The sequence below is a fragment of the Rhincodon typus genome, chromosome 12 (genome assembly GCF_021869965.1).
Source record: "Rhincodon typus isolate 14 chromosome 12, sRhiTyp1.1, whole genome shotgun sequence".
NCBI classification, from domain to species: Eukaryota; Metazoa; Chordata; class Chondrichthyes; order Orectolobiformes; family Rhincodontidae; genus Rhincodon; species Rhincodon typus.
The window spans coordinates 42,765,561-42,783,388 of record NC_063343.1 but is presented as its reverse complement, the minus strand read 5'-3'; the positions used below and the strand labels follow the sequence as shown (position 1 = coordinate 42,783,388).

Here is a 17,828-nt window from a genome sequence, read left to right as displayed (position 1 = left end):
CTAGGCTATTTCTCCTTTCCAGAGAGTAACGTCAACTGGGTGGAAACTGGCATCAATAACATTTTAATAATCCTGCTAAGTCATGCCTTCACAGCAGCTGGGACTTGAACGCTGACCAACACAAGACCCATATCAAATGGTTATTTTAAATATGCTCTAACCTATCCCCAATTAGTATTGGCTACCATTAATCAGAACTTCAAACATGTACACATTTTTGCTCAGTTGGCATAGCAACTGAAACATCAGCATGAAGTTTGCTTTCCCTCTGTAATGTCTTTGGATTGTTCTTTGTTCTTTTCCACAGCCAAACTAAAGATACAATGCTCACTTATGGAGCTCTTGTGCAGTGGTAGTGTCCTTACCTCTGGACCAGAAGGATTTAAGTCCCATTTGCCCCAGATATGCTTTTTATCATGTTTGAACAGGTTGATAACTGTTCCCTAACTCTATAACTGTAACAACCAGCAACACCACACTGTCAAATTCCGACTTCCTCTAATTATAATATCTTATGCATTTTTCTGTCCTTTCATTCCACAGTAAGTGGGCCTAAAGCTGGCTGAGCTCCATGATCTAGAATTCCCTTAGTAAACTCTTTCCCTTGTTACCACCCTCTCTAAAACCCGCACTGGATCCAGTTTGTGACCTTTGCTTCTCATAGCTATTTCTTGGCTTGGAATGCTATCTTTTAATTTTAAAAAAATCATTCACAAGCTGTGGGCATTGCTGGCTAGGCCAGCTTTCATTGCGCAATCTAATTGATGTGGGTCTGGAGTCATAAATTGGCTGGAAAATTTCCTTCCCTAAAAGGGCATTCATGATCCAATGGCTCTGAGATTACTATGAGAGTCTTAATTCCAGATTTTTGTTGAAATCAAATTCCATCATCTGCCATGACAGTATTTGAATCTAGAAGCACTAGTTGTCTAGATTAGTAGTCCAGCAATAACACCACTCGGCCATTACTCACCTATTACAGAACTATGTGGTTATTTTGTGCTCTGCGAGCCACGTAGGTGCAAACTATTAAGAATGAAGCAATACAAGTTGAAGAGAGATCAAATCTGACACCCACTAACTGAACGGGTGGGCGTGGGGGTGGGTACATTGGTGTTTTGAAAGTATTATCAGATGTCACTTTCGGAAATACTCTGTAGATTCATCATTGGCAATCACTTGCTAACAAGTGTGAATGTCCGTCTATGTAAATTTAGTGTTATAAGTCATGTGTTCTATGTGATAACACAGTGTGGAGCTGGAGGAACACAGCAGGCCAGACAACATCAGAGGAGCAGGAAAGCTGATGTTTTGGGTCGGGACCCTTCTTCAGAAATGGGGGAGGGGAAGTGGGCTCTGAAATAAATGGGGGGGGGTTGGGCTGGGGAAGATAGGTGTGATGGTGATAGCAGGTAGGTAGTGGTGGGGATTGGTCAGTGAGGTGGGAGGAGCAGATAGGTGGGAGAGAAGATGGACAGGTCAAGGAGGTGGAGATGAGAGGGAGGGTTGGTATTGGGACGATGCTGGGGGTGGGGAGATTTTGAAGCTAGTAAAGTGCACATTGAGACCATTGGGTTGTAGGCTTCCAAGGTGGAATATGAGGTGCTGCTCCTCCAGTTTCCGGGTGGCCCCAAATAAACCTTCCACATCAGACAAATGTTCACCTGCACATCTGCTAATGTGGTCTATTGTATCCGCTGTTCCTGACGTGGCCTCCTCTACATCGGTGAGACCAAGCAGAGGCTCGGAGACCGCTTTGTAGAGCACCTACTCTCGATTCGCAACAAACGACAACACCTCCCAGTCGCGAACCACTTCAACTTCCCCTCCCACTCCCTGGATGACATGTCCATCCTAGACCTCCTCCAGTGTCACAATGACGCCACCCAGAAACTGGAGGAGCTCAAAAAAGTGTGTCCCCGCCAATAGGATTTTCTTCTGAATGTGGGTCTCCCATGCATTGACAGCTGTATTGTATTTCTTGAAGGAAGCCTGCAGGGAGTCACTGAATACACTTTGTATGGTATGATCGGCCTGTACAGCACATAAAACAACACTTTTCACTGTATCTTGGTATATGAGACAACAATAAATCAATCAATCAAACACGGTCTTTGATCTCCTTTTGTTCGAGTGTCTTCCTTCGGTTGAGCGAAAAAGATTTGCTTTGGTAGTCAGGAGTCAGGCATCCTAAACACTTGACCAGCCTAGTGGAGTTGGTTTCAGATGATCATGGCCTCCATGCTGGTGCTTTTAGCTGCTTTAAGGATGCTGATGTTAGTACACCTATCCTCCCACCTGATACGGAGAATCTGTCTCAAACAAACTTGATGGTACTTCATGAGTGGCATCTATACATAGTTCAAGTTTTGGAACTATGTAGAAGTGTTGGAAGGGTGACTGCCTTATTCACAAGGATCTTGGTATCAACAGTCATTGAAAATGCTCATTCTCAGGCTTTCAAAGGCAGAGCTCACAGGTTGGATGCAATGTTGAATCTCTGCATCAATAACAGCCTTAGATGGAGGTAGCTTTGCAGGTAAGGGAAATGTTCCATATTTCTGATGAATTCTTCATTGGTGTTAAGGGAGGGATAGATTGGTAAAGGATTTGAGTCTTCTTGAGGTCGAGGCTGAGACCAATTCTTTGATATGCTTCCATGAAGGCATTAAGTGAGGCTTGAAGATTCTCTTTCAAAAGGGCAATAATGACATTGTTTCCCCATACTGAAGTTCCACCAGTGAGGTCAGCATCCTTTCCTTCCTGGATTTCAACTGGTTGAGTTGAAAAGTTTTCCATCTATCCTATTGTTAAGGACCACACTACTGGAAGGTTTGTTCTTGACAAAATGAAGAATGGTGGTGATGAAGACTGACAAAAGGCTGGGGGCAATGACACATCCCAGCTTGACTTCTGCTTTGATCTCAAAGGATTCTGTCATACCCATCACTGACATCTTCTAGTAGAGGAGACAGAGGAAGTTAATTAATTTCAATGGGCAGCCAGCCTTTGACAGAGTCTTCCATCACACTTCTTGATTAACTGAGTCAAATTGGTCAGATCAATGAAGGCCATGGAGACTGGATTAGTGTTGTTCCTGACATTTCTCGTGGAGTTACCAAGCAGTAAAAATCACATCCATAGTTCCTTAGTTTGGTTGGAAGCCACACTGGTTTTCAGGAAGGATTTCCTAAGACACTGGAAAAAGGTACTTAGTGAGGATTTGAGTGATGATCTTTTCTGTGATTAAAAGTAAGGAGATTTCTCAGCAATTCCCACAGTCTGCATTGTTTTCTTTCTTGAAGACAGTGCCAAGAGCAGCAACCCTCAGATCGGCCTTGATTTCTTCTTTATCCCAGATTTTCACAATCATTCACGATAACATTCCAGGTTCTGAGATTGAATTTGACCTTGGTTTTTAGATGAACCCGCTGGATGTGGTTTTCCAGGCAAGTTGGTGATGGAGCTGACTATTTTTAGGGCATCCTTTCTTGACCCTTCCCCATGTGGGGTGAAGAGTGTGGATCGCAAAGAGGGCTGCTGTGTTGAAGAAAGCTACTGAAACACTCTCCCATTCTTATTCCAAGTCAAACTCCATCAGCTACACGCTAGTCTGAAGCTAGGAACTTCCAGATCTCACAATCCTTTCCCTGTCATTCATGGGCAAACACTGCAGGGTTAGGGTTAGGGTTAGGTAACTGCAGGGCTTGTGCTCTGTGTGTGTGTGTGTGTTGAGGGTGTGGGTTGTTTGTTGAATGGGAGCAGAGAGAGGAGATGGGGCGGGGTGGCGTGTTGAATCCTTAATGTAGGCAATTTGTGCAGGACATCTTTTTTGGGAATGCTGTTGCACATCAGCAGTTCAGTGGCAAGGAAACCTCAGCGACTGGGGTTTCCTCACTGCTGCTTTCATCCGCTGTCACAGCTGGTGATACTACATGAATATCTTCTGCCTGGATCACTGCTGAGGACTTGTTTTGGATTGCACTTTATCCGGTTCCATCATGGGTGGCCCTGCCGGGAGCTGAGAACTCCTGACGGCATTGCTCTCGGGAGCAATGGAGAATCCTAGCCTTTGCACAACAGCAAGGCTGCAATCCACAGAAAGGCCTGTTCACTAATACCATCTTAATGACAGCTTTCCAACAATCTCATCATTTTAGTACACCAACTGGAGTTGAATAAGAACACTTTCAATGGAGGCTATCATGCCATAGCATATTTTTATGAAGTTGTTTTTAAAAATGGAGATTCCTGGATAGCGTCATGAAAAACATATTAACTCTTTGTTTAGTTCCAGACTCTCTTCATAAAGGTCAATATTGCACCTTCTGTGTTTTTCCCCCAGTATTTTTAACCGCTAAACCGACGAAATACGAACCTCTTCTTGTGAAAAGGCTGTGGGCGGGGCAACTACATTCACAAATAGTAGCGGACTCCAACATCGTTCATAAGCTCCGAGGAAGCCAGTCGCTTAAGCATCGGGGTATCTATTTACTGTAAGCCCTCCTCGCTTACTTCATCACCGACTCCCTAGGCATTGCCCAGGTAACCGTAGAAACTACAATTCAGTATGTTGGGAGGGGTGTGGAATTAAAGAGCTATGGCTTTGCAAAACTGAAAGGAACAACCTCAGATGCCCGTGAACGGAATGCAATTTGCATTTCTCAAATATCTGAAGCAGCGGAGGGGGTGCTGCAGATTCCAGCAGCAGTTCCAATTGGTTGTCGGAGTTTGAGCCCTTTCGAACGCCTCTCGCCTGCCCACACTCCTGTCCATCCGAGGCTGGCAATGCTGCTGTTAGTGTTATTCCCGAGTCGGTGGAGGAGGAGTCACGGAGACGCAGAAAGCCACTCGCTTCCGCCAACTTCCCTCATGTTGCCAAGAGGCCAGAGTGTTAACCGAGTCCAGAACTTACAGTTTACCGTTTAAATGGGGACTAACGTTCAACTAGACGATTTTATCGCCGGCTGGTTCGGAGGTAGGTTTTATTATACAATGTGAAAATCACCATCAGTTGAAACTTTTAATCACCTTGGTTACAAGTTAATTTACTTTGAAACGACTTCCATTGTTCAACAAGCTGATGTGACATTTCACATTCTTCATAAACTGAAGTTTAAAAGGATAATAATTTAATTTAAGAGAAAGAATTCGTATTGGTGCTGGGTCTTTCTTTGATTTACTGCGTTGCTTGTTCACCGACGGTGTGACTCGGTGGCGGCTCGGAGGGTCCAGTTAAACTGCTGGAGAGCTTTATTCCTCAATCTTCACAATCACCACAGATCCTGGCTCTGTCCGAAGTAAAAGCAAAATACTACGGATGCTGGAAGAACAGCACAAAGTGCTGAAGAGACTCAGCAGGTCTGGCTGCCAATGTGGAGAGGGAAACGCTTTATTTTTCAACGTTTCGAGTCCGATGGTGATTTCTTTGGAAACCAGGAGACCTGCTGAGTCTGTCCAGCATATTTGTTTTTATTTGTTATTCCTGTTCTGCGATGTGGCGGTTTACTTAGTCGTAGGTGTCCATGGTATTTCACAGCGATTCAGATCGTTTTGCACAGTTACTCACCATGGCCCTTGCAGGGTTAAATCTCGGAAGTGCATTCCGCTGTTATTGTAACACAACCCCATTTTTTTCCCCCCTCATGGTAGGTGCGGCTAGTGTGATCGTAGGCCACCCCCTGGACACGGTGAAGGTAAATTTCCACTTCCAATTCCTGTCACGGTTAGATTGGGAAACTCTTGTTGATGTAAAATTCTGTATGTCGCGGCTGAAGTCGCCGAAACGAGTGTGTGCCTGACTTTTCAGAGTTTAATTGCTTTTTACAGACTCGCTTGCAAGCCGGTCAGGGTTACACCAACACAGTGCAATGTGTGCGAACAATCTTTAGAAACGAACACGTGAGTCTTGCTTGTTGCTGTCCACTTCATTAATATTCCGTCTGCCCCCGGGAGTAAAACGCGGTAAATGAAGGTGCGGATTGTCGCTGATTGTGATTGAATCCACTTCCAGGTGGCCGGCTTTTTCAAAGGGCTGTCCTTTCCGTTAGCGAGCATCGCCGTCTACAACTCGGTGGCGCTCGGTGTGTACGGGAATGCTCAGAGGTTCATCTGTCGCTATCGGTACGGGGATGACCTCCGCCAAAGTCCCGCTCTCTCGGACGTGGCGGCTGCGAGCGCCGTGGTGGGTCTTGTCACCGTGGGCATTGGTGCCCCAGTGGATTTGGTCAAGATCAGACTCCAAATGCAGACTCAGCCTCTGAGGCCAGGTAAGGCTCAATGACAGAGGAATCCACCCCCCGCCCCTTCCTCATCGTGGGCTCAGCTTACAGGGTGGGGGGGGCGGTGCTCTTGTGACCCTGCCCTTGAACCGGAGACCTGCTTTCAACCAATAAAAATAGCTACAGTTTAGGAAGGAGGCACAGCACGGGAGATGTTCTAGCACCCGGTGGACCTCATTTGGCAAATCTATTACTGTATTTGTAAATATGCTGAGATCCAAACCCAGTGTTGGATTTACATAAGCAAAATGCTGTCAATATTGGAAATCTGGCAAAAAAAACACCTGCTAGAAATACTGAACAAGTTAGGTGGTATCTGTCGACAGAAACTGTCGACCTTTGCACTGTTTCACTCTATAGATGCCGCCTGATCTGTTGCGTATTTTCAGCATTTGTTTTTAATATTCCGCCGACTAAATTTACTTTGCGCAGTAATAGTCCAATTTGAAGTCAGTCTTATGGCAAAGGAGGATGCAAATTTGACCTGTTTAGTCCATGTCAGCTCTTTGTAGATCAAACCAACAACCCCGTTTCTTAGCTGTATCATTCTGCACATTCAATTTTCTTTAATCAGATTCACTTCCGCACCCTTCTGGTGCTAATTCCAGGTCCTTGCTGCTCTCTGAATTGTTTTAAAAAGTTCTCCCTTGCATTTCCTCTTACCTATAATCATTAGTCAGTATTCCCTGGTGCTGATAGTATCAGCAGCTGTCCACTTTATTTGTCCACTTTATCTAAACATGTCAAGTTCAATCCTTGTTCTAACACAATGATTTGACTTGAGACCTATCTGTGTCAGTCATAGTTACTGTCTGAGTTACTTCCTGTTGCCCCCCTCACCAATTCAGAATATAATTTCCTGTGTCTATATTTATTATTAGATTTGTGTAAATGTGACACACTGATTCCTGTGAAGGAATTTTGTTCTGATAAATAATTTTAACTATTAAAATTTGCTTTTGAAAATCAATGCATCTTGTAAGTTTTAATTTTTTAAATAATTTGGTTTATTGATGAACAATATAATAGTTTTTCACTCACCTTTTACACCTCACCTTCCTGCTGCCCATTTTAATTACCTCTTTCTTTTATCAGCTGAAAGTTCCTTGAGGTATAAGTGTATGTTTCCTCATGTGTAATTTAAGAAATAACCATCAGAGTAGAATTTTTCAGTGCGACTCTTCTTCAGTAAAGCATACCGAGTCCCCAATTTCTCATTCAAATGTGGTATTCTGCACTTCTTGCTAGCATTACATCTTCATTTGGAGACTTTGTCTACTATTATCGATTTTGTTTCTGATCTTCGTAATTATTATATGATCTCTGAGTTGTCATATTGAGAAACAGGGAATGATTAAGTACAGAAAGAAATCATTTCACCTGTTGTGCTGTGCTGGGTCATAAGTTGAGCCACCTAGCAAGTCCCACCCTTCTGCTGTTTTGCCAGTAATGTTCATTCCAAGTAGTTGTCCGGTTTTCTTTTGGAAGTTATCAGTTACTTCCAACATTAAGTAAGTTAGTGCATTTCCAGGTCACAACACACTACATATGGAACATTTCCTCATGTCATTTCTAACTCTTTTGCCATCATCTTAAATCTGTGTAATTTAGTTACTGAACTTTCTGCACTAGAAATAATTATCTTTATTTTCTCTGTTGAAGCCATTCATAATTTTGAGCACCTCCATCACAACAAACCAGTTTCTCTCGTCTCATTTTGTAACTGGGCTGTATCATTCCTGTGGCATTCTAGAAAGACCAGAAGACATAGGAGCAAAAGTAGGCAATTCAGACCATTGAGTCTGCTCCACCATTCAATAAGACCATGGCTGATCTGTTAATCCTCAACTGCAGCACTTCTCCCTACAACCCTTGATTCCCTTTTTGAGTGAAAATCTGTCCATCTCAATCTTGAATGTACTTAATGACCCAGCCCTGACAGTCCTCTGCAGCAAACAATTACATGGGTTCATTACCTTCTGAGAGAAGAGATTCTTCGTTATCTCTGTCACAAATGTGTGAACTCTTGTTCTAATTATGCAATCTGTCCTAGATTCTCTCACAAGGGAAAATAGCCATTCTGCATCTAACCTTTCAAGTCCACTTAAGGACCTTGTATGTTTCAATAAGGTCATTTCTAAATTCCAATTAATTCAGACCAACCTACTCAATCTCTCTTTGTAAGACATGCCGTCTGTACCTGGTATCAGCTGATTGAACTTTATCTGATCTGCCTCTAGTGTCAGTATATCTTTTGTTAGATAAGGAATTGAAAACTGTTCACGGTTTTCCAGTAATATTCACTTTGGGGCTCTGCCAATCTTCTTAAGGTATGATGCCCAGGATTGAACGCAGTACTCCCACTGAAGCTTAACCAATGTTTCATAAAGGTTCATCATAACGTCCTTGCACTTGTACTCAATTTCTGTAATAGTAAAGCCAAGAATCCCATGGTTTTTAACGTTCTTCTCAGGTCATCCTGCATGCTTCAAAAATTTGTGTCCATAAATTTGATGTTTGTAACTGACACCCCTTAAAAGCTATTTAAATTATTTTATTTCTCCAGTTTTTTTCTAGCAGAATGCATTGTCTTGTACTTTTCTATGTAAAGCTTAATCTCCCATTTGAATTATGGGCAGACATTTCTTTGATCGCCCTCCCACTGGGAATTTTCCTGGATGTGTTGGGGACTTTTGAAGTTGGATTCATCCACCATCCTCATGTATTTTGAGTGCGGCTCTATTTGCTGTGTTAATGTGCATGATGAGTGGGGCTAAAGTCTTACAATATTCTCTTTTACTGTTTCTGTATTTTAAATCCTCTTCATCCATTGTCCTATTTGTATTCTATAACTTGTTATTTCTTGTGATGCTGGAACGTTATTCCAAAATTGCAGTTTCTAAATATTTCTCTTCTGTTTGTTTTCCTATTTCCTATTTCAGTGTTTGCTTTTAACTGTAGCTGTGTTCTTTGCTCCCAATATTGGTGCTTGTTTGGACAGACTAGGAGAGTGGGCAAAGAAGTGGCAGATGGAATGCAGTGTGGGGAAGTGTGGAGTTATGCTCTTTGGTAGGAAGAACAGAGGTGCGTAATATTTTCTAAATGGGAAAAGACTTTTTGCTGCAGGAGGCTGTGGAAGCAAAGTCAATGAGTGTATTTGAAATAGAGATAGCTAGGTTCTTGATTAGTGAGGTGATCAAGAGTTATGGGGAGGAGGGGTTGAGAAACATATCAGCTATAATCAAATGGCAGAGCAGACTTGATGGGCAAAATGGCCTAATTCTGCTCCTATATCTTGTGTCTTATGTCTTGTAAACTCATCATGTTGCACCATCTCAATTTTACATCTATTTTCTTAATTTGAACTTGAAAAGAACTTGTACACTCTAACTAACTCCTTCTTGTTTTCTAAATAATCATACATTTTGATAGTTAACTCTTAAATTAACAATATCAAAGTATATAAATATAAAAGTTGACAAACTAAAACTAGGAGCTGAACTATGTCTGTGTGCCTTTGTCCCTTTATAACCCATACTCCTAACACCACATCAGTCGAAGACTACACTTGTCTTTCACTCCCAGTATGCAAAACTTTAGGAGCTTAGTTTTTAGCATAATTTTCAGTCTTTGCAAAGGATTTGCAAAGGGAAAGGTGAATGTCGCTGCAGTTCTTGCAATAAGTGCTACTACTGCTGTCTGTTTCTAGCTATCTGCCAAACACATGTAACTAGTTGGATATGGCCATTGCTTCTCCATTGTGCAACTGTCTGTAAAATGTTGATGGAAAGGAACTGACAAGTGAACACAGTCTGCCACTGGAGTAGTCTGAGGGTTCCGAATGCTGTAAGCATTTCAACTGAACCCTCTGGTCTTTGTATTGCTATAAAAGCAGTAATGATGGTGACTACACATAAATCCAGAAATCTAAAGGGAAATGTAATGAGTTCCATATACTCCTTGTTTAAGGAAGGAGGTATGAGTTGAAGAGAGTTTTGCTTTTGGAAGTTTGTGTGACATTCGAAGAATGCAAAGAAACCACCATATCAGATGTCATCTAATAGTCTTCTTAATTTGCCCATCTACCATTTGCAAATTAATTAAATACAAAAGGATTACAATACAGAAATTCAAAATCTTCCTTGACTAGTTCAGTGGATAAATAGATTTTTAGTTGATCTCAATCTGGTCAATATACTGCAATTGGGTTCAGTATGTTTTTGGTTTGGTAAAAAAAAAAATCAACAAGTATTCCTACTCTTGATTTCTGTCTAGTGATGTCTGCTGTAAAATATATGCATTAGAAATTGATATGATGATTTTGAACTTTCCATGAAAAGATCTGCTGAAAAGCAAAGGGTTTTTCAACATGGATATCCAATCCCTCTACGCCTCTATTCTTAAAAGGATGTTCTTAAAAGAAATGGCTAATGGAATAGTTGACATATCGATGTTAGTTTTCCAAAGTTTTCTAGATTTAGGAAAGTTCGATTGGAATTTAAAATAGCAAACATAGCTCCTTTATTGAAAAAGGGAGGGAGATAGAAAGCGGAAAACTATAGTGCAGTTAGCTTAACAGTTATGATAGGGAAGATACAAAAATGGAGATTGCTGGAAAAGCTCAGCAGGTCAGGCAGCATCTGTGAAGAGATATCAAAGAGTTAACATTTTGGGGTCTGTGACCCTTCAGAACAGTGAGTAATTAAGTGGGAGAATGTGCAACAGTCCAATTTGGTAGAAGATAATATTTTTTAAAAATTCTTAAATGACGAGAGAATAGAGTTTTGAAGTGCAGCAACATGAATCACAAAATATTATTTTATAGGTTCAGCAATAATTAGGAAACCTGATAGAATGTTATTACTTAATGTGAGAATATTTGAATACAAAACTAGGGAGGTCATACTTCAATTATGCAGGTAATTGTGAGACCACACTTGGTGTACGATGTAATGTATTGGTCTCCTAATTTAAGGAGTGTTGTAAATGCATTGGAAATATTTAAGAGACAGTTTATGAGACCAGTTCATGGAATGGATGTGTTGTATTATGAGGAAAAGTTGGACAGGCTCGGCTGGTACCCACTGGAGTTCAGAAGAATAAGAAGTAACTGATTAAAACACACAAGATCCTGAAGGGTCTTGATAGGGTGGTTGTGGAAAGGATGTTTCCACATGCTGGAAAATTAGGAACTAGGGGGTCACAGTTTATAATAGGAATCATTCCATTTAAGACTGAGATGGAAAACTGTGTTTCTTACAGAGAGTCGTGAATATTTAGAACTGTCTTCTTTAAAATGTAGTGGAAGTTGTCTTTGAATATTTATTAACTTGGAGGTGAATAGATTCTTGAAGAGATAGGATGATGCAGTGTTGCAGTAGGCAAGGATGTGAAGTAATTACATCAGTAGTGATCCTGTTCAGTAGCATAGAAGGTTTAGGTTCCAACTATCTTACTTTTGCACTGAATCCGTATCTTCGTATGCATATGTCAATGTCGAGAGCTTCCAGAACCACCAGACTGAAATGCGGCTTTTACTCAGTGCTGACCTCACCTCTAGTTTTTGCTGTAGTGCAAACAGTGCATAGGAAATCACCAGTTTGATGATGTGAAAATCTCATTGTTTCGTACCTTCAGTTTGCATGTTGAAAATATTTCTATTTTTAATGATCTTGGAAAACCATTTCTTTTTGAAACATGCACAGAATTTCTTTCTAAGAAGCTTGAAGACTCCTTTGCTTTAGTTTTAGCCATATTTTAAACTTACTAAGTCAGCAAAGTTTTAAAGTATCAAAAAGTACTGTAACTTGCTATTGCATTAAGCGTTTCTGGAATGGTTGCCTGCTTCCTGGACCTTGTGCTGTCTGGTGCTCCTGGTTGCTGCAGACTGTGAACTACCCAGGAGCCTCCATTTCTAGAGGCTTTTGAGCTGTGGCCTGGCCTCTTGCCCTTGCATAAGCCAACCCCATGTGGCATCCCTGCAACAGGACTTGCGTTTGTTGGTCATGAGCTGGAGCTCCAATGCCATCCAAGCAGCTGTTTGAGTGCTAACTGCTCAGCGCCAACCAGTAGGGCCTGGGCTTTGTGGCCGTGTAATGCACAGAAGATCATGGGATGTGTGCTGGTTTTCTGTCCCAGTCCATGCACCCGAGTAGCTTACATGGAGCATAGATCTGTTCTCAACCCTTCCCTTCCAGACTCTCAATAAGGTTCAGCTTTCATGTCACCAGCCCGCATATTGAATGGATCACCCATGTCTGACACTTTTAGCATTGTGCCATCTCCAAATATATCCTTCCATTCATTGTTCCAAAGAGAGTGTACCCTCCACAAATGCTTCAGCTATTCCTAAATCACTCACAGCACTTCCTCCTTGGCCCATGACACCGAGGAGATGCAACATCTGCCCTTTTACTTTCTCCCTTTCTACCATTCAGGCTTCACAGCACTCCTGCCAGGTGAAACAGTGATTTACTTACTCTTCTTTGCATTTAATTCACTATGTTTGCTGTTCACGCTGGGGCTTCCTGTATACTGGGGAGACCAAATGTAGATTGAGTGACCACCTTAGGGAGCACATGCATAATCCTGAGTATCAAGTCACCTGTCATTCTCAACCACATTTCCACTTCGACCTCTTTGTCTATGGTCTCCTACACTGTTCTATTAAAGCCGGAGTTAAGTTCAGAAACAGCATTTCCATCTTTCGATTAGGAACTCTTCAACCTGTCAAACTGAACATTCAGTTTAACAATTTCAGATCTTAACATGTTCCTGTATGTCAGAAGACAGCTCTCTGATGTTTCTGTTATTGTCATTTACACCTCTAAAACCATTTTCTAAAAAATTCTTTACTTAACCAACTATCATTACCCATTGCCTTGCACTATCAACTTTTTTTCCTTTCTTTCTCCAGTTTTCAATCAACCAATCAATCAATCCCTACAGTGTGGAAACAGTCCCTTTGGCCCAACAAGTCCACACTGACCCTCAGACATCCCACCCGCCTAATCTACACATCCCTGAACACTACGGGCAATTTAGCATGGCCAATCCACCTAGCCTGCACATCTTTGGACTGGGAGGAAACCCACACAGACACAGTTTTCTAAACACTTTCCCCACCTTACCCCCATTTCTATACTTGCTTAAAATCTCAACATCTCTTAACATTTTTTTTCTCTTAACCTGAAAGAAGACTTATTCATCATTTCGAAAGTCAGTGAGCTTCTTGTACTTCGAATATCAAGTATCCAAGATTAATGAAAAATCCAACATATGCATTCAAACATATGCTTAAGATGTAATATAAAGGTAACAAGCCCTGTGATGAAGTAAGGTTGACCAGTTTGGACCAATATCCCTGCAGCTTAGAAGAACTAGAGGTGATAGAGTGGATATCAAGAGGTTGTTTCTTGTGGAGTCACAGTTTAAGTGCTTAAGATAGAGTTGAGTTAAGATAGAGTTTGAGGCTTGTTAGTAAGTGTAATTTTCTTCCTCGGACAGTAATGGAAGCTGTATCATTGAAATTATTTGAGGCTGAATTAAATTTTTGATAGATGATGCAGTAAAGTTTAGGTAACAAAATAGAGCTGAGACCATAACAAGATCAGCAATGATCTTATTGAATGATGGAGTAGACCTGAAGGACTGGTGGCCAACTCCTGCTGCTGAGTCATATTTGCCTTTTTTTTTAAATATAAAACTTAACGATGTCTAGTTGGAGTTCAAACATGCTGCACTTCTGAACTAAGTATCTTTTGCCTTTAAGAATCTGAATACTCGTTCCTGCATTCAGTTTTTCTGGGTTACCCCAGAATTATTACCCCAGAAATATTACCCCAGAAATAAGGGCCTGTTATATAAGACTTAAAATATAACTTCACAAAGTGGACCACAGAACCATCCCGGTTTTTTAATCTACAGCCACAGCTTATACACAGCTACAGATGTGGCCACAGGCCACCTGATGAAGGGGTTCCTCTGCCACAATGGCACCCTGGCAACTGTGACCAGTTTTTACCTGCAGAAAGCCTCTGGGTTTTAAGAGGACATCTTTAATTTGAGTTGTTCTCTCTCCATCTCTTATCTGCACCCATAGCATCCATCCCTGACAATGGGCCACACTCTCTGGCCTTCCAGCCTTAGGAGCATTTCTGTTGTTCTTAATTGAACAGCTGGAAGCATGCACATTGGCCACTACTTCCCAATGTTTCTAAAATCATATCAAGCATCTCACATCAATGCATCGTGGCACTGAGACACAGAATTTCATCTAATACTGGGGTACCAACCTCAGAGCAGAAATCCAGCAGGGCATTCCAAGCTGATGAGCTTAGTTGAGAATTTTTGAGTTCAGTGACTACATTCTTGGAGAAATGTGGCTGCTTCAGCACTGCTTCTGGCTGGGAGATGAATTGTTAGTTGCAAATGCTTTGAGTGTGAGCAGATGCTGCAATGTGTGGAATGTTAGATCAGGTAACAAATGTGCATTTCACACTAAGTAGCATCATGATTTTCCCCCTTTTCATGCTGACATGAACACATAGCGCACCCATGCTAGCACTTTTGCAAGCAAGACATAAATCCCGTGGTGTTCCATATGCATCACCTTTTGTGATTCCTTTGCCTTTGAGTTGTGATTCAATTGCTTAGGGTGGCCTTTCCAGCCCCTGTTTTACTTATCTCAATGCCATCAACTTAAGGCCAAGTTCCACTACTGATTCCCACATGTGTCCTTAAAATCTCTTCTAACTTTCCTCAATGTGCATAGTTATAGTTCCAAGGAACCAGGCTATCCTTACGTTAAATATTTTCAATCATTTCATGGTGATAAATAGAGTTGGTGGAATGTTGTCATGGGCGCAATGTTTTTACATCTTGATTTCATTTAGTTGTTCTTTCTCATTCTGCGATGTCATGAAGCTTTTCACTTTTATGGTTTAAACAAAACTGATTTGTTTCGGAACATTAGCTACGTTCAATATTTGCTAAATCTTTTTTACACTTCTACAGCTAAACTAAACTTGGTTGGTGCGAGTGCCATGCACTCCCTTGCACTGAATGCTCAGCCTCTATACAGGGGGCCTGTGCACTGCATTAGCAGAATACTGCGGACTGAAGGCATTGTTGGACTCTATCGAGGTGTCGGAGCCATGTACCTCAGAGATGTTCCAGGATATTGTTTATACTTTGTTCCTTACATGTTGCTGTGTGACTGGATGACACCCGAGGGGAGCAAAGCACCCAATCTATTTTGTGTGTGGTTGGCTGGCGGAGTGGCAGGTAAGAGTTCTTCAAATTTGAGAAAGTGTGTGCAATGCTTTCTTTTCTGTAATTAAATTTTTTGACAATCTTTTGAAATGCAGGATGCTGACTTCATTGGTGATTAATTCATCAATATATCACTTGGTGCATTACGAAGCTCAGAACAAGACTCTACTATAGCAGCAGCGTCTTTTTTTCAGTGCCAGTGCATTTTTGTGCTTTCTTTCAGTCATAGACAAATTACTTCGAAAGAACAGGATGTTTTGCACTAAGAACTCATGCCTGCAATGAGATGAACTGAGAATGCCAGAGTTAAGTTTCATATCTGTTGGCTCACAAGAGATCAAGAGATATACCCTTACTGTTAATTTCTACAGAGATTCTCCAGGTCATCTTCTGTTATTTAAGCAAAAATTCCACTAAAGCCCCAGAGTAAATATTGTTTACCGTGTTTTGATTGTGTTTATGTTAATCACAAACCAGAGAATCAAGGGAAGCCCTATGGACATTTAAGCTTCATTCTTGTCATTCTGAGTTCGGTTTGGATCAATAGATTAACATTGAAAGGATGCTATTTTGTTTCTATTGTTCGAATTGAATTAATCGCAAATAGGTATTGCACATTGAAATTAACAAGATGTTTTAAAATAGTCTTGATTTATGGGATACAACAGATATTGGCCTCTCCTGTTAGACAGCACTAATAGCAAATGCCTGTGAGCAGGTTGCATTCTCTCAGTTTAGGAATACTAACCTTAAGAATTTTGAAGAATTTTCGAACACGGGAAGGCCTTAGAGCTCCACAGATCTAATAAATTTTGGACTTTTCTTCATAGCAGTAAGTAAGTAGATTTGATAATAAGAACCATTGCATCTCCAGTGAAAAACATTTTAACTCACCAGCAGTAGTGAGTTACAACATCCATTTGATCAATAAATAAACTTAATTAATTTTATCAATGCAATTAGTGAAAATAACCATAGCTATTATTATTATTATTTGCTTATGGTAAGAGACAATAATATTTAAAGAAAAAGTAACTATACACAAGAACATTTTTTAATGAAGTACCACCAAGTCTTAAATTAAGTTAGGGCATAATTATCAAATATATTATGCTTGGCAGGGAAGCAACATTGCCATAGCAGAAGCCATTTAAAAATCTTTGGCTGTAATATTCTGAAACATAAACAACATTTCTACAGCACTAAAATTTGTGCAGGACTCTAAATAAGGCAACAACAAAATGCATGTCAATGATTATAATTATTCACAGTTTTAAGAAATATGATTATTTAGTAAGAGGGACAATATGCCTTTTAAAACAGTGGCTATGAAAATGCTCGCAAAATGTTTTAATGTTCTGCGGAGGAAACCATCATTTCCTTCGTGTTCCTACATATAATTACAAAGAATAATATTGCAATGAGGTTCATGCCTTGTTTAATATCTAGAATGTCTTGCAATCATTCACATTATTATGTCCTTTGTCTATACACAGTTGTTGTGCTTGAAGAAAATAATTTTTTTGATTCTCTTCTGAAACAGTCATTCTAAAAAAAATCTGGAGTTCCTGGATGGCCAGTTAGTGAAAATACTCTTTCATGTTACTGCGATGATTCCTCCATATCCAGTTCCTCAGACTCGCACCCAAAACCCATCACTGCCTCAGAGGAGGAAAGGGAGGATGATGATGAGGTGCCTGGTGAGGGGTGAGCAATCATAGCTCCAGATGGGATAGGAGGTCTGGGAATCCAGATCTCACAGTGTGCTGTTGAGCTTGCACAGGACTTCACATCTGTGGCAGGATCCTCCAAAGGGACATCTCTTACTAATGCAGAAATTCTGTCAAAAAAAAACCTCAAGGCATAGTCAGCCACTATTTCCAGCATGCACTAATAGTTCACTAAAGAAGATCATGCTCCTTCTTTATAAGGTCATTAAAAACATCTGCGCTCTGCGCAGTCTGGTAACACCTAAATGCGCAGTAACAACAAAAGAGCAGGACAGTGAGACCAATTGGAAAGTTATTTCGAAGAACCGGCAAAGGCACAATGGACCAAAGAAGCCTTATGTGCTGTTCCATATCTGTGTTTCTTTATGACACACAATGTTGCTTTTTGCAGATTGGTGCTACAATTCCTTTGTTAAGCACTGATAAGAAATAAATAGCCCTCATCCTCCCAGTTCTGGATTACATGCTGTGAGAGCTCCCTTCAGTACTTTGAGGATCGGTTTGTAGTAGCTGTTCATTAATGTTCACTTCTTCAATAGCTGAG

General features: G+C 40.9%; 1 protein-coding gene across 4 annotated transcripts in view; it reads left to right on the top strand.

Moving 5' to 3' along the window:
• Nucleotides 1-4,781: 4,781 nt before the first annotated feature.
• The window catches only part of slc25a48 (solute carrier family 25 member 48), a 34,027-nt gene continuing 20,980 nt past the window's right edge, over nucleotides 4,782-17,828 (top strand). For 3 of the 4 annotated variants that reach the window (XR_007263396.1, XM_020530610.2, XM_048603843.1), the window contains exons 1-5: nucleotides 4,782-4,978; nucleotides 5,653-5,696; nucleotides 5,830-5,901; nucleotides 6,014-6,269; nucleotides 15,297-15,566. Coding sequence is in view for 3 of the 4 variants with exons in the window: in XM_020530610.2 (XP_020386199.1) it covers nucleotides 4,930-4,978; nucleotides 5,653-5,696; nucleotides 5,830-5,901; nucleotides 6,014-6,269; nucleotides 15,297-15,566 (691 nt within the window). In the remaining variant the exon portion in view is untranslated. The remainder of the gene's footprint in view (nucleotides 4,979-5,652; nucleotides 5,697-5,829; nucleotides 5,902-6,013; nucleotides 6,270-15,296; nucleotides 15,567-17,828) is intronic. The other variant, XM_020530611.2, reaches the window with a different exon arrangement.